Here is a 16,384-nt window from a genome sequence, read left to right on the forward strand (position 1 = left end):
CCACTCGAGTATTCTTGTCTGGAGAATCCCCATGGACAGAGGAGCCTGGTGGGGTGCAGTCGATGGGGTCACAAAGAGTCAGACACAACTGAGCAACTGAGCACATACATATGTATTTCTAGAGTTCAATTTTTTGGCCAGTATTTTATTATGAAAAGATTTTCAAACATACATTAATGTTTAAGTAATTTTACACTCTACACCCTTATAGTCTTGAATATCCAGGTTCTACTATTAACAATTTGTCATTCTTTTTTTTTTTTTTAATTTATTAATTTGGCTGCATTGGGTCTTCGATGTGGCAGGCAGGATCTTTAGTTGCAGCGTGCAAACACTTAACTGTGGCGTATGGGACCTGGGATTTCCCAGACCAGGTATCTAACCCAGGTCCACTGCGTAGCCACCTGAGCACCAGGGACGTCTCAGTTTATCATTCTTAAATCAAGTCTGGCCATCCAGTTTCTCCCAGTCTCCCCTCCGGGCTTCTTCTGCCTTCACATCTGACCTTGGGATGGATGGCTGGCCGTCTGTCGGCTCATGTTTGGGTACCCATTAGTCTCCTCCCTGGGTTGGACTAGGAAACACCCAAGCAGCAGCATCCTGGAAGAGGGGCTGCAAACATTTCTGTGAATATCATCAGCACTCTGTCCTTCTCCATCTGAGATCTAGGATCTCATGGAAGAAAAGTTTTTGGTTTGAGGTTATTTTGTCCAGACACAGTATCCTCTGAACCCAAGTCTGGGGGTACAGTGAGGAGAGATTGGGAAAGGACAAGCCATCCTCCAAGGAAAGTATCACTCAAATAATGGTTCTCATCAGCATGACCCAGCCCCTGGGGTGCCCCATATGGCAAGGACACCCAGCCTGGGACCACCCATCTGGACCGTGGGCAAGCTGCTCACTCAGTGCCGCCCTGGTCTCTCTGCTGTCTCTGGAATGTGCACATTTTGCTTTTAGGAGTCTGTGTTCCTGGTAACCTGGTTAACAGTTTAGAGCAATTTCCCCAAAGTTTAGAGCAAGGACAAATGGAGATTCTTGATATGATTTTATGCATTGGATAAGGAGCCAAAGACACGGAATCATCTAGTGAAGTTATTGCCTCCTCCACTGTCTTCAGTGAGCTCAAGGGTAATGTCTCATGTTGGTGTTAGTGTGCTCTTAACATCTGCCCAACACTTTTCTGATGACTTTTTTTTTTTTTAAAGAGTAGGTTCTGGGCCCAGGGTTTTTGGTGTGCAAGAGGAAGGTGCCAGAATGAACAGAACATAAATGAGTTACTTTATTATCAATGTGTATATTTTTGCTGGCTTCCTTAAGTTTAGGGTTGGTTTTTCCATTTCACAGTAGTGATTTGCATTGATATTTATAGATGTGAGTGTGTGTATATGTGTTCAGTTGGGTCTGATTCCTTGCGACCTCATGGACTGTAGCCCACCAGACTCCTCTGTCCATGGGATTCTCTAGGCAAGAATAAAGAATACTGGAGTGGGTTGCCATTTCCTTCTCTTTTTAGATGTTTCAGTTCAGTCGGTTCAGTTCAGTCGCTCAGTCGTGTCCGACTCTTTGCGACCCCATGAATCGCAGCACGCCAGGCCTCCCTGTCCATCACCATCTCCCAGAGTTCACTCAGACTCACGTCCATCGAGTCTGTGATGCCATCCAGCCATCTCATCCTCTGTCGTCCCCTTCTCCTCCTGCCCCCAATCCCTCCCGGCATCAAAATCTTTTCCAATGAGTCAACTCTTCGCATGAGGTGGCCAAAGTACTGGAGTTTCAGCTTTAGCATCAGTCCTTCCAAAGAAATCCCAGGGCTGATCTCCTTCAGAATGGACTGGTTGGATCTCCTTGCAGTCCAAGGAACTCTCAAGAGTCTTCTCCAACACCACAGTTCAAAAATCAATTCTTTGGCACTCAGCCTTCTTCACAGTCCAACTCTCACATCCATACATGACTACTGGAAAAACCATAGCCTTGACTAGACAGACCTTAGTTGGCAAAGTATGTCTCTGCTTTTGAATATGCTATCTAGGTTGGTCATAACTTTTCTTCCAAGGAGTAAGCGTCTTTTAATTTCATGGCTGCAATCACCATCTGCAGTGATTTTGGAGCCCCCCAAAATAAAGTCTGACACTGTTTCCACTGTTTCTCCATCTATTTGCCATGAAGTGATGGGACCAGATGCCATGATCTTTGTTTTCTGAATGTTGAGCTTTAAGCCAACTTTTTCACTCTCCACTTTCACTTTCATCAAGAGGCTTTTTAGTTCCTCTTCACTTTCTGCCATAAGGGTGGTTGTCATCTGCATATCTGAGGTTATTGATATTTCTCCCAGCAATCTTGATTCCAGCTTGTGCTTCTTTCAGTCCAGTGTTTCTCATGATGTACTCTGCATATAAGTTAAACAAGCAGGGTGACAATATACAGCCTTGACGTACTCCTTTTCCTATTTGGAACCAGTCTGTTGTTCCATGTCCAGTTCTAACTGTTGCTTCCTGACCTGCATACAGATTTCTCAAGAGGCAGGTCAGGTGGTCTGGTATTCCCATCTCTTTCAGAATTTTCCACAGTTTATTGTGATCCACACAGTCAAAGGCTTTGGCATAGTCAATAAAGCAGAAATAGATGTTTTTCTGGAACTCTCTTGCTTTTTCCATGATCCAGCAGACTTTGGCAACCTGATCTCTGGTTCCTCTGCCTTTTCTAAAACCAGCTTGAACATCAGGAAGTTCACGATTCACGTATTGCTGAAGCCTGGCTTGGAGAATTTTGAGCATTACTTTACTAGCATGTGAGATGAGTGCAATTGTGCAGTAGTTTGAGCATTCTTTGGCATTGCCTTTCTTTGGGATTGGAATGAAAACTGACCTTTAGATGTTTATTTAAATGTAAACACGATAAAGCAGTTGTCCTTCAATTTAAAAAATAAATATAAAAAAATAAACATGAGTTGGTTTAAAGAAAAACATTGTTTCATAGAACATTTATAAGTTTTAGAAAATAACATTAATAACACAGATGGCAAAAATTGGGATAGGATATATATTTGGTATATATGATAGTTAAGTACATAGCTCTTCACAGAACCCCAGTTCATCCTCACCCTACCCTTTGGTCCCCGTTTTCTCCTCCCTCTTAAGTCTCCCACTGAGAATCCCAAGAAGACCATCTGTGCTTCTGAGTTTGGGGAGGAGGTGGGGGAAGGGCTGCTGGGTGGCAAAAGCTCAGCTCTGGTCCCCAGGTCACCACAATGCCGGAATACCTACGGAAACGTTTTGGTGGCAACAGGATTCCCATCATCCTGGCTGTGCTCTACCTGTTTATCTACATCTTCACCAAGATCTCGGTAAGATGGGGACGCAGCAGGTGAGACGCTCATTACAGCTCATTGCTGGTGGCATCCGCTGCCCATCCACATTCTTCTCTTATTGAGGAAGCTTCTGGGAGGTTCTAGGAAGATGGGAGGGGTGGGGGCAAAGGGCAAGCAGGGGCGGAGGAAGTACGGGGAAAAGGTGGAGAGGACTCCTCCCCTGTCTCCTGCCAAAGCTTCTTCAGCAACATCTCAGGATGGCACCTGACTCTCAGTGGGACTCTGAGAGCGCTGGGGTGAGTCTGTCATTTTCCTCCTGGGATCAGGCAGTTATCAGCTATGAGACATGTGTGCTGACATTCAACCTGCCCCACCCTGACCTTTGGATAGGCAGATCTCCTGGAAAGCGGCCAAGAGCAGATGCTTGGCAATCTCCAGCAGGTGCGGCTCGGCCTGACTCACAAGGATGCCATCTTCTCTTCAGTCTGGAACTGGGGGAGACCTTGTCCGGTGTGAGGTGGTGTAGGGCGGGGTATAGGAGTTCCATTCAATTCAAACAACAATAACTGACTCTCTGCCAGCTCCAGATGTGAAAGAAAGACTTAGAAGGACAACACTTGCTCTTATCCTGGTGGGAATCTACAGGCGTGGGGAAGCCTTCCCAAGGGAAGTTACGTGTGAGAAAGATGCTGAGCAGATATAGAGAAAGAGGAATTGGCATTCCAGATGGATGGACAGAACAAGCAAGTTTGACTTGTTAGGGAAACAGCGTGTGTTTCAGCATGCCTGAGGGACTGGGAGCATGAAGTGAGTAAAGGAAGTGAAATCAAGTGGCAGGCAAACTGGGAAGCACCTGGCATAGAGCTCTAACTTATTTGGACATTATCTGAGGGGCTCTTGAGAGTCCCTTGGACAGAAGGAGACAAACTAGTCAATTCTCAAGGAATATTCATTGGGAGGACTGATGGTGAAGCTGAAGCGTCAGTACTTTGGCCACCTGATGCCAAGAGCCAACTCACTGGAAAAGACCTTGATATTGGGAAAGATTGAGGCAGGAGGAGAAGTGGGCAACAGAGGATGAGATAGTTAGATGGCATCACTGACTCAATGGACATGAGTTTGAGCAAACTCCGGAAGATAGTGAAGGACAGGGAAGCCTGGTGTGCTGCAGTTCGTGGGGTTGCAAAGAGTCGGACACAACTCAGCAATTGAACAACAATCTTAGGGGCAAAAAGGGAGCCACTGAAAAGTCTGGATGAGGAAGAGAGGATGAGATGATCATGATGGTATTTTATAAGGCTGCAGTGTGGAGGATGGAGTGTAGGCAGATCAAGAAGAGAAGCAGGAAGGCCACTGAGGAGCTTGTATTAGCCTAGTGAAGGGATCTCAAACATAATCACCCATAGGGCTCCCATTTGAGACCCTTGATCTGGGAAGAGATGGGTGAAGAAAGGACAACATATGATGTTTCTGTGTTTCTCAGAATCAAGGCTAAGGCCTGAACCTGGGGAAACTGTGCTAAAATGTCCATTCATTCATACACCCATCAACTTCTCTCTAGGTTGACATGTATGCAGGCGCCATCTTCATTCAGCAGTCTTTGCATGTGAATCTCTACTTGGCAATAGTCGGGCTGCTGGCTGTCACAGCTCTATACACCATTGCAGGTATGACTGGACAAGGGGTGATGCTGGGAGAGGTGGTGGGCACGGGCTGTGGTCCCTCCTATCTTTTCCTGGCTGGTCTTCTGATGTTCAGTATACTAAGACCTTGTTTTCATGAACTCTCAATCTGTTACCCTGAAAGATATGATTTCTCTTGGCCATTGTCCAAAGGAAAAAGATTGTCTGATGGAAGGGAGGATTTCAAAATGCACCATACCTGCATAAAGCTATTTTCCATTTATTTCTTTAAGAACTTTTCCTTCAGTTCAGTTCAGTTCAGTCTCTCAGTCGTGTCTGACTCTTTGCGACCCCATGAATCGCAGCACGCCAGGCCTCCCTGTCCATCACCAACTCCCGGAGTTCACTCAGACTCACGTCCATCGAGTCAGTGATGCCATCCAGCCATCTCATCCTCTGTCGTCCCTTTCTCCTCCTGCCCCCAATCCCTCCCGGCATCAAAATCTTTTCCAATGAGTCAACTCTTCGCATGAGGTGGCCAAAGTACTGGAGTTTCAGCTTTAGCATCAGTCCTTCCAAAGAAATCCCAGGGCTGATCTCCTTCAGAATGGACTGGTTGGATCTCCTTGCAGTCCAAGGAACTCTCAAGAGTCTTCTCCATCACCACAGTTCAAACGCATCAATTCTTCGGCACTCAGCCTTCTTCACAGTCCAACTCTCACATCCATACATGACCACTGGAAAAACCATAGCCTTGACTAGATGGACCTTAGTTGGCAAATTAATGTCTCTGCTTTTGAATATGCTATCTAGGTTGGTCATAACTTTTCTTCCAAGGAGTAAGCGTCTTTTAATTTCATGGCTGCAGTCACCATCTGCAGTGATTTTCCTTAGAACCTACTAAATGCTGAGCAGATGTATTCACAAGCACTGTGCACAGCTGGACCACAAACCACTGCAATTTTGGAGCCTGAGGCTCATCTTTTCCCCTAAGACTTGCGTCCCAGAAGAGTGGCTGGTGGGGAGCAGGGCCTTGATATGTACCTGCTTCTTCTTTTTTATAATATTTATTTATCTGACTGTGCTGGGTCTTCGCTGTTGCACACGGGCTTTCTCTAGTTGTGGTTACTCTCCAGTTTCAGTGCGTGGGTTTCTCATTGTGGTAGCTTCTCTCATTGTGGAGCAAAGGCTCCAGGATGAGAGGGCTTCAGTAGCTGTGGTACACTGGCTTAGTTGCTCTGCAGCTGTGGGATCTTCCTGGACCAGGGATGGAACCTGTGTTCTCTGCACTGGCAGGCAGATTCTTATCCACTGGGCCACCAGGGAAGTCCTAGACTGGGCTTCTTAAAGAAGCATAGTAGCCTCAGGACAACACAAGAATAAGAGCAGGGGCTGCAGGGGCAACTTGAGGCCCAGGCTTAAAGCTCCATAATATCCCCCTCCACCACATCTATTGGTTAAAGCAAGCCATTTGGCCAAGCCACATTTAAGAGGAAGAGAAATCAATTTCACCTCAATATGAAAGGAGCAGCAAAGCTACACGACAAAATTGGCAGGCACATGAAAAATGGGTACTGTTGTGGCCATCTTTGCAAAGAGTCGACACTAAGACCTCTGTCCCATCAGGTCTTGAATTTCAAAGTTTCCTCTGGCACCACCAGAGTAACTCCTCTCCATCAGAGTACCTGACTATCACCTCTGTGCTCGTCTCCCCTCTAGGTGGCCTGGCAGCTGTGATCTACACAGATGCTCTGCAGACTCTGATCATGCTCATAGGAGCACTCATCCTGATGGGCTACAGTAAGTGGGGCCCCAGGGTCATTTGGGTGGATGACAGCGCCTCTCTCAAGAAGGGGCATTTGCTTTCTTCACAATTTCAAACCCAGCTGGGGATTCCTGCTTGAGGCATTGGTTATTTTAGCTGGAAGAGAGCTGTGCTTATCATGGAAACTTAACTGTTTCCTAAGGAAAAATTAATAGATCTTCTTATACTGGTGTGGATAAATAACAAAATAAAAGGAAGTCAAGGAATCGTTCTTCCTTACAGGAAAATTCCAATTAATAAATGCAGGTGGGGTGAGGGAAATAGAAGAACACCATTAGAACACCATAGTAATAACAGCTATGGGCAAAAGCCAACGATAAATGCTGAAGTTAGCAAGTGAAAGTTTATGAAGAAATAGCGTATTTGCTTGGTCTTGAAGCATCACACCCAAAAGATTTATTAATTACAAGGGGACATACATCCACTTTACAGTGGAGAAACATGGCACCACTGTACTAAATGACCAAGATATAGTAAGTGATAACCCAATAATCAGATGTACCTATATGTAGCTCCTGACATGGTCACTGAGAAGGACACAGAATCACCTCTGTGCCATTCTTGCTGAAATATATACCCTTAACTTCATCATTTATAAACATCAGACAAATTGAGGGACATTTTACAAACTACAATGACCAGTATTCTTCAAAAGTATCAGGGGCATGAAAAATACAGACAGACTGAGGAACTACAAAGAGGAGGAAAATAAAGAGACACAACAAATAAACACAATGTAGGATCCTGAACTGACTTCCAGAAGAGTAGAAGAACATGAGCGGTGCAATTGGAACAGCTTCTATTGTAGCTAATGGTAATGCACAATGTTGATTTCTCAGTTTCCGTAATATTAGGAGAAGGGTGTATGGAAACTCTGTGCTACTTATACAACTCTTCTGTCTATCTATAATTATCTCAAAAGTTCAAAAATTAATAAGAATTAACACCCTTGTGATCTGGATGTGCTATCATTTAATGCTCACAGCAACCCAGTGGTATTGGTATTATTGTTATTCCCTTTGCTGGATGAGAAAATTAGGGCACCAACTGTTAGAAAAGTTGCCCAATGTCACAAAGCTAGAATTCAAAGCCAGGATTCAAGCCCCAGTCAGACTGACCTCAGATCTCACTCTCTTCTTTCCCTATCACACTGCCTGGTGATAAGAGTAGGGAGATAATGTGGTAATAACTTTATTGGGAAGAGTCTAGGAGCAGGAGTCAAAGAGTGTAGGCAAGAGTTTTTACCTTAACTTTGTGTCTTTCTGCACAGTTATGCAGAATGTTGTGTCTGTGTTACTTCTACCTTTCAAACAATTTTTTTTTAAATCACGGAATAATAAATGTTTCACACACACACACAAAAAAAACCAGCAATAAGACTTGCCTATTATCAACTGTAACAGGAAATGTTCTGGACCCTTACAAAGAAGAAAAACTTCACTGGTTTATATAAAGAAGAAAACAAATGAGTAATAAATATACAAAGACACATGTTCAGCCTCACTAGATAAATGTTGAGGGTGGTTGCTATCATAACATTTTGAACCTCCCAGTGCCACATAAGTGACTCATAACACTCTTGGGTTTTGGAGGCAAAAGAGCCAAAAGATAGACCTTCACATGGTTTGCTATTTAGCCAACTTCCTGATCTTTCTCCCTAAATGTGGGGTCTCAAAGAGGAAGTTCCATTACTTAATTCATTATGATCAGTAAGGAGAGAGATTACTGATCCACCTTCAGCAACCTTCCTCATTCTGCTATATCTAGCAGACTTTTCTCCTAAGGTATCTGCAGGTTTTTAAATGTGGAAAATTGACTGACAATATATGCATGATTTTCTTTCTTTCTTTTTTTTAATCATAAAGCTTATTTTATTTTTTAGAATTAATCTTTATTGAAATATAGTTGATTTACCATGCTGTGTGAGTTTCTGCTGTACAGCAAAATCAATCAGTCATATATATATATATATATCCACTCTTTTTAAGACTCTTTTCCCATGTAAATTATTACAGAGTATTTAGGAGAGTTGCCTGTGCTATGCAGTAGGTTCTTTTCAGTTATCTATTTAATGTATAGTAATGTGTATATGTCAATTCCAATCCCCTTGTTTACCATGGTTTTATTTCTGTGCCTTTAAAACATTTTTATTTATTTATTGGTTGTGCTGGGTCCTCATTGCTGTGTGGGCTTTTTGTAGTTTCAGCGAGGGGGGCTCCTTTCTAGTTGTGGTGTGCTGGCTTCTCACTGCAGTGGTTTCTCCTGCTGCTGAGCATAGGCCCTAGGGTGCACAGGCTTCAGCAGTTGTGTGAGAGTCCTGGGCTCTAGAGCACAGCCTCACTAGTTGTGGTGAAAGAAAGGGCTTAGCTGCCCTGTGGCATGTGGAATCTTTCCAGACCAGGAATCTAATTCATGTCTCCTGCATTGGCAGGTGAATTCTTTACCACTGGGTCACCAGGAAAGTCCTGTTTTTGTGCTCTGAATTCTGTTCCACTGGTCTACAGGACTGCTTTTTCCTAATATCATACTGTTTTGATTACTATAGCTTTGTAATATAGTTTGACATCAGGAAATGTGATGTTTCCAGCTTTGATCTTTCTCAAGGTTGCTTTGGCTATTTAGGATCTTTTGTGGTTCCATGTAAATGCTAGGATTGTTTGTTTGTTTTTCTTTCATTTCTGTGAAAAATGCCATTGAAATTTAGATAGGGATTTCATTGCATCTATGGATCACATTGAGTAGTATGGACATTTTAACAATCTTGATCTTCCAGTCCATTTCACATGGAATAGCTGTCCACTTATTTGTGTCTTCAATTTCTTTTATCACTCTTATTTATGGTTTTCAGTGTACAGATCTTTTCACCTCCTTGATTAAACTGATTCCTATTTTATTCTTTTAGATGCAATTAGAAATGATATTGTTTTCTTTTCATTGAAGTATACTCAATTTACAGTATTGTATTAGTTTGAAGTGTAAATATATATATGTGTATATATATTCGGATTCTTTTCCATTATACTTATAAATTATTTAATATAGTGCCCTGTGCTATACAGTAAATCCATGTTGTTTATTTCATATGGAGTAATGTGTATTGGTACTATTTTCTGAATATCTCTTTCCAATAGTATTTGCTTATGTGTTTAGTCGCTCAGTCGTGTCCAACTTTTTGCGACCCCATGGGCTGTAGTCCACCAGGCTCCTCCCTTCCATGGGGATTCTCCAGGCAACAACACTGGAGTGGTTGGCCATGCCCTTCTCCAGGGGATCTTCCCAACCCAGGGATCAAATCCAGGTCTCCTGCATTACAGGCGATTCTTTACTGTCTAAGCCACCAGGGAAGCCTGAATAGTGTATAGAAACACAATTGATTATTGTATATTGATTTTGTATTCAGCAGCTTTACTAGATTCATTCATTTATTAGTTTTAACTGTTTTTGGTGGAATCTTTAGGATTTTTTATGTATAATATCATATTATCAGCAAACAGGGACAACTTATTTTCAAATATTGGAGATTTTTCTGATATATTTCTGTTATTATTTTTTTTGTTTAATTCCATTACAATAATAGAATATATCTTGTATGATGTTAATTCTTATTAATTTATGGAGGTTTGCTTTATGGCCAGAAACATTGCCTATTTTGATGAGCCTTCCAAGAGTACTTGAGAAGAATATGTATTCTGCTCTTGTTGGGTGTAGTGCTTTGTAAATTTCAATTGGGTCAACTTTGTTGATAGTGTTGTACAAATCTTTATCTGTGTAAATATTTTTGTCTTATTTTTCCATCAACCACTAAAAAGGGGGTATGGAGGTCTCCAACTATGATTGTTGACTTCTTTCTCTTTTTAGGATTGTTATGAGCTCTTGGTGAACTGACCTCCTTATCATTAGGTGGGGTTCCTGTTTATCCTTGGCTGTATTCTTTGTTCTGGAGTCTAATTTGTCTAATATTAATATAGTCTGTCTAGCTTTCTCTTGATTTGAATGGTATATATTCAAGGTCCAATTATATTGGACCACAAATAATTATCCTTCCCTCCCACTACCACAAAATAACTTTTCAGGGAAAAAAGCATGACAAAAATTTATCATCAAAAATATTTTTCCCCCAGTAGCCACTGTTTACCACACTCTTCCACAAAAATAAGCCAGGCTGCAGGTTATATAGCATTCTTACCCAAATGGTAACACCAACCTCTTCTCTTCCATACCAAGAAACAAAAACAAACAAAAAATACCCAAGAAAAAAAAATGAAACAAAAAAGACGAACACAATCTTCCAGAACATAATCCAGTGAGAGCAATGTTATTTTGGGGATAACCTTGAATCCTTTTGATTAATATAATGAAGCAAATTATCTGTAAACTACAGTGCTTTATTATTTTTTAAGGACAACTCATGTTTGTGCCAGATGTTGTGCATTTTCTGTGCAGTATCTCACTTAGTCCTTGCTCCAGCGCTGTGAGGTTGGCACTATATTATTCCCACTCACAGACGAAAAACTGAATCTCAGATGGAGAAATGACTTTCTCAAGGTCATAGGTTACTTGGGCCACTCTTGAAATGCCATAAATTGGGATAGCTGAGAAGAAGTTTAGAGGTGAAAGTATGTTTCCTTAAGGCAGAGTTTCTTAATTTGGGATCCATGGACAGAATTTACAGGTTTTGTGAACCTTGGATGGGAAAGAAATCCATCTCTGTTTTCACAGATCTATCAGTAACATTTAGCATCTTTCAGTTATTAGTATAGGCAGCTCACCACAGGAATATTAGCAATATCTGTGACTTTGAAACCAAAATATAACCCTGATGTTTTTATCCAAATGTTTTTATAATTGCTGCTGATGTATTGAAACACTGTTTGTGTCCATGGTTACTTTAAAACTAGATTGTTATTTGACCCACTGTGGAGTCTTTGTATTTAATGATGCAAATAAATAAATTACTATGTCTTAGTTCTCATGGTTTGATGAGTGCCTTCAATGTATTTGGTTTCCTTTATAATTGATGTATTTTGTATTAAGAGGAAATGGCAACCTACTCCAACATTCTCGTCTGGGAAATCCCATGGAGAGAGGAGCCTGGCGGACTATAGTCCACGGGATCGCAAGAGTAAGACACGACTTAGCGACTAAACAATTTTGTATTATATATTAAGAAATATTATTCTAAGAAGCAATCCATAGTCACTACCAAAGACATTAAAAAAATGTTTTTTAAAGATAGGAGGCTAAGAACCTCTAAGTCAATTAACTTTCCTGTGGTTCTAAGTAGGATTTCACCAATCTCCAACCATCCCCTCATGAGCTGCTGTGGATCAATCTGAGTTCCTGGCAAATTTGGGCTTCCTCTGAATTCTAGGTTTCGCTGCAGTTGGTGGGTTGGAAGGCTTGGAGGAGAAATATTTCTTGGCCATGGCTAGCAACCGGAGCGAGAACAGCAGCTGCGGGTTGCCCCGGGAAGATGCCTTCCATATTTTCCGAGACCCAGTGACGTCTGATCTCCCATGGCCTGGGATCCTATTTGGAATGTCCATCCCGTCTCTCTGGTATTGGTGCACGGATCAGGTACAGGGCAGCAGTCTGAGCCCCCGGAATGCTTCCTTGGGGTGTCTAGAAGCTGGGTTTTTGTCTTTCCCCTCTCGGTTCTCTTATTTCTCTACTACTGTACACCTTATCTTCTTATTCTTGCTCATATGGCAAATTTGAAGCTGCTGCTTTTTGCAAAGGGAAAACATGATACATCCTGCTGAATGTCTGGAAAGACTCAGTAAGCAAAAGCGGTGATATATTTTAAATGGAGGTTTTAGTTGACATTGGTATTATTTGCTCTGCAAATACTGGGTGTCCTCTCTGTACCAGATGCTTGGAAGTCACAGGTAAACAAGGACACTCGGTCCTTGTAGAACTCACTTTCTTCTGACAGAAGTAGATGGCAGTAAATAAATAAATGGAACATTACAAGGTGATAACTGTCATTAAAAAAAAAAAAGGAGGTTGAGCGTGTGAGAGTGACATTTCAAATAGGGTGGTCAGGGGAATCATGGTTGAGATGTGACCTTTGGGCAAAGGAGGAGAGCAAGTGGGTTCTGGTGATTGTCAGGGAAGAAAGTTTGGGGCAGAGGGACCTACCAAAGCCAATCCCTTAAAGCAAATATATAACTGGTGTAAAAAAAAAAGAAATTAGAAAGGCAAAAGACAGTGCTGTGGGTAAAATAAGCCTTTTGTGTTAAAAGGTGGGGTGGGGATAGAATCCATATTTGCATTTACTTGTATTTGCTGAAGAGCTTCCCAGGTGGTGCTAGTGGTAAAGAACCCACCTGCCAACGCAGGAGACATAAGAGATGCTGGTTCGATCCCTGGGTTGGGAAGATCCCCTGGAGGAGGACATGGTAACCCACTCCAGTATTCATGCCTGGAGACTCCCATGGACAAAGGAGCCTGGCGGGCTACAGTCCATGGGGTCGCAAAGAGCCAGACACGCCTGAATGACTGAAAGAGCACAGGCGCACACGTGAATGTGCTGAAGGAAACTCCAGATGGATTACCTAAAACTGAGGGCGATTACTTCCTGGGGTAGGTGTGCCAGGAAGGACGGGAGCCATTTCACTGCACACCTGTTTATACTTTCTCAGATTTCAAGCCTGTGAATATGTCATCTGTTGAAATCAGTTTTTCCATTACATTAAAGATCAGCGATCTGTGTGCCATGTTGGAAGCTGTATTTCACATTCAGAGCTGATGAGACTTTAACTAAAATAATGATCGTGGAGTTGGGCCACTGAATTGATGCAGGAGGCACTGCGGAGAGTGGACCTCGGTCACCCCATGGGTGAGAACTCCTCTGAGAGAAGACCCAAAACCCAAGGCAGAGATGGGTGCAATATTGCCCCTTTAGGAAATCACTCTCCCCTCTTGTCCCTCTTTCCTTAGCAAATATTGGGCTGGAGAGTTCAGCCAATATTCAGCCCATCTGAACTGGGTGGGAGACAGTTCAGATGCAGGCTAAGAGCCTGGGCTTTCTAAACCTTAACAGGCTTGGACTCAAGTTCAGGTGGCATAACTTTGTTTAATATCTTCAGCCTCTGTTTTCTCAGTGGGATTACTAATAATTGCAAAAGAGAGAAGCACTGGGAATTTGCTCATAGTCCTTTTTGTTGGGGGGGGGCATTTAATAAACCGTTAGAATCATTTACATTTTTGCTATGGTTTTATGCTACTGCTCTTGACACGGGTCACCAGCTTATATTTATTAATCAATATGAATATTTCCTTGAGATGTCTCACCTCCTTACTAGCTGGGATTTCAGTGTACATCCCTTGAAGCCCACCTTCGACCCACGTCGTATTGTTCAAAAGCCTGGGGACTTAATCCAGGATGACTCGATCATCTTCTGGATGCCAGGGAGGGCGAGAGGGCCCAGAAAACCAAGCCTTCTTTGGACCCCACGGCTCTCGGTCTTGTTGCTGCTGAGCTGGATTCTGTGGAGCCCAGAGGCTGTGTTATGTGTTAGTTCATTGTGCTGGTGCTGCCCTAGGAGACGCACATTTTTTGTCAGCTCTGTATGTAGCTCACTTGAGAGCAGAAGAAAGGCAAAAGTGGCATGCATGGTGCACTGATTGAGAGTGTGTTTTAGATCTTTCTGTGCAGGGACAGAAGGGCAAATCACAATCAGTAATGACACTTAAACATGTATCGATAACTGTGCCATTTACCAGTAATTGATTGAAGCATTTCCTACGTATTAGCTCATTCATTTTCATAACATTTCTATGAGCTCTGCTTCATTACTTGGGTCTGGGAGTTGTCATACAGGGCCACACCCTCTTCACAGGGCTTGTGGGGTTTTGAGCAGCACAACTCTCCTAAAACTTACTCAGCTGCCTCTTAAATTCCCCTCTGGAGGCTCCACTTCATGGGAATAAAAGCCAACATTCTTTTCAGTCACAGCTTTGAACCTGCCATCACAAGAGCTAGGTTTTCCAAAGCTATAAACTGTCCTATCTGCTTCCAGATGGGCTGACAAGGATTGAAGCTCGAATGCCTCTTTTGGCACTTTTGAGCGACTGTGTTCAGTTGCTCTGTCGTGTCCGACTCTTTGTGACCCCAGGGACTATAGCCCACCAGGCTCCTCTGTCCATGGAATTCTCCAGGTAAGAATACTGGAGTGGGTTGCCATTTTTTTTCTCCAGGGGATCTTCCCAATTCAGGGATCGAACCTGAGTCTCCTGTGCCTCCTGTATTGCAGGTGGATTCCTGTCACTGAGCTACTGGGGATGCCCCTTTGGCATCTTAATGAAGCCATTAAAAAAAAGTATTCTATAGATGCGATATTGTTACATGTAACTACCACATTCTTAAGTATTCTAGAAAGCCCAATGGGTGTATGTTTGGAGTTATGAGAAATGACAGGTAACAGTTAAATCAGCTTCTAGACAAAGACAGCTAAGTCCCCACCCCGGGATAGAGGGAGCCTCACTGTTCCCCCACCTCTCCTCAAGTAAGCTGATTCCATGTTTTAGACTCATTCATTGACAGCATCCAAACAAATAATAATAATCTATGCAATTGAGGGAACACTTGTTTGCAAGTCACAGGAAAAAAAAAAAACCTACACATCAAATTTAAACCAGCTTAGGAAAAGGGTGGGGAATTTATTATCTCATGGATTACGAACTGCAGGAAGGTGTACTAGCCTTCAGAAACTCCTGGAACTTACTCTGGTATCCTTCTCCTTGGTCTTTATTTCTTACCTGTAGATTTCATTGTTTCTCATCGAGGTCCAGCGGAAAGAGACTGACAACTCCCAAAGTCCCAAATCCAAAAACCCTGGAAGGGCTCTGGTTGGCCAGGCTTGGGTCACGTACCTACCCCTGGATCAGGCAGGATCTGTGCCCAGGAAGAAAGGATAGCCATGTGCCGAGGGGGTGGGTTTCAAAAGAAGAAGCAGGACACTCCAGCAAGCCTGTGCCATTAACACTTTTTAAAAATGGGAAGGATTCCAACTTTGTCCTGCTCACCACAGTGGTAATGACATTTCACTCCTCTTGTCCACTGATCACAAAACCAACTTATAAAAGCTCTGGTAGATGGCTCAGTGGTAAAGAGTCTGCCTGCCCATGCAGGAGACATGGGTTTGATCCCTGGGTTGGAAAGCTCCCCTGAAGAAAGGAATGGCAATCCACTCCAGTATTCTTGTCTGGGAAATCTCATGGACAGAGGAGCCTGGTGGGCTACAGTCCATAGGATCACAAAGAGTCCTATGTGACTTAGCGACTAAACAACAATTCACCAAGGTCTCTGCAACTTCTGCAGATGCTTCAAGACCCCAAGCCTCAGGAAATAGTAGAGAAAATTCTGAGTTCATGTAGATGCAGTCTGAAGGCTGGAGCAGGATTTGTAGGGACCGGTCTTCTTTCTACTCAAAAACACTCGCCAGCATGTCATTCCCTTTGAGTGGATAAATCTTTTTTTGCTATTCAAAAGTTGGGTATATTGCAAAATCATCACCAAAATAAATGTAGTTATTTTTCATCACCATACATAGTTACAACATTTCTCTTGTGATGAGACCTTTTTTAGTGTGATGAGAACTTTTAAGATCATGTCTTAGCAACTTA

The 16,384-nt window shown here is 42.7% G+C and overlaps 1 protein-coding gene across 1 annotated transcript in view; it reads left to right on the plus strand.

Annotated features, from left to right (window-relative positions):
• The window catches only part of SLC5A11 (solute carrier family 5 member 11), a 59,515-nt gene that overhangs the window by 28,543 nt on the left and 14,588 nt on the right, over window positions 1-16,384 (plus strand). Inside the window, exons 6-9 of the mRNA XM_040258050.1 lie at window positions 3,239-3,343; window positions 4,869-4,974; window positions 6,649-6,729; window positions 12,126-12,331. Coding sequence (XP_040113984.1) covers window positions 3,239-3,343; window positions 4,869-4,974; window positions 6,649-6,729; window positions 12,126-12,331 — 498 coding nt within the window. The remainder of the gene's footprint in view (window positions 1-3,238; window positions 3,344-4,868; window positions 4,975-6,648; window positions 6,730-12,125; window positions 12,332-16,384) is intronic.

This window comes from Oryx dammah, unplaced genomic scaffold (genome assembly GCF_014754425.2).
Source record: "Oryx dammah isolate SB20612 unplaced genomic scaffold, SCBI_Odam_1.1 HiC_scaffold_2, whole genome shotgun sequence".
In the NCBI taxonomy this organism is placed as follows: Eukaryota; Metazoa; Chordata; class Mammalia; order Artiodactyla; family Bovidae; genus Oryx; species Oryx dammah.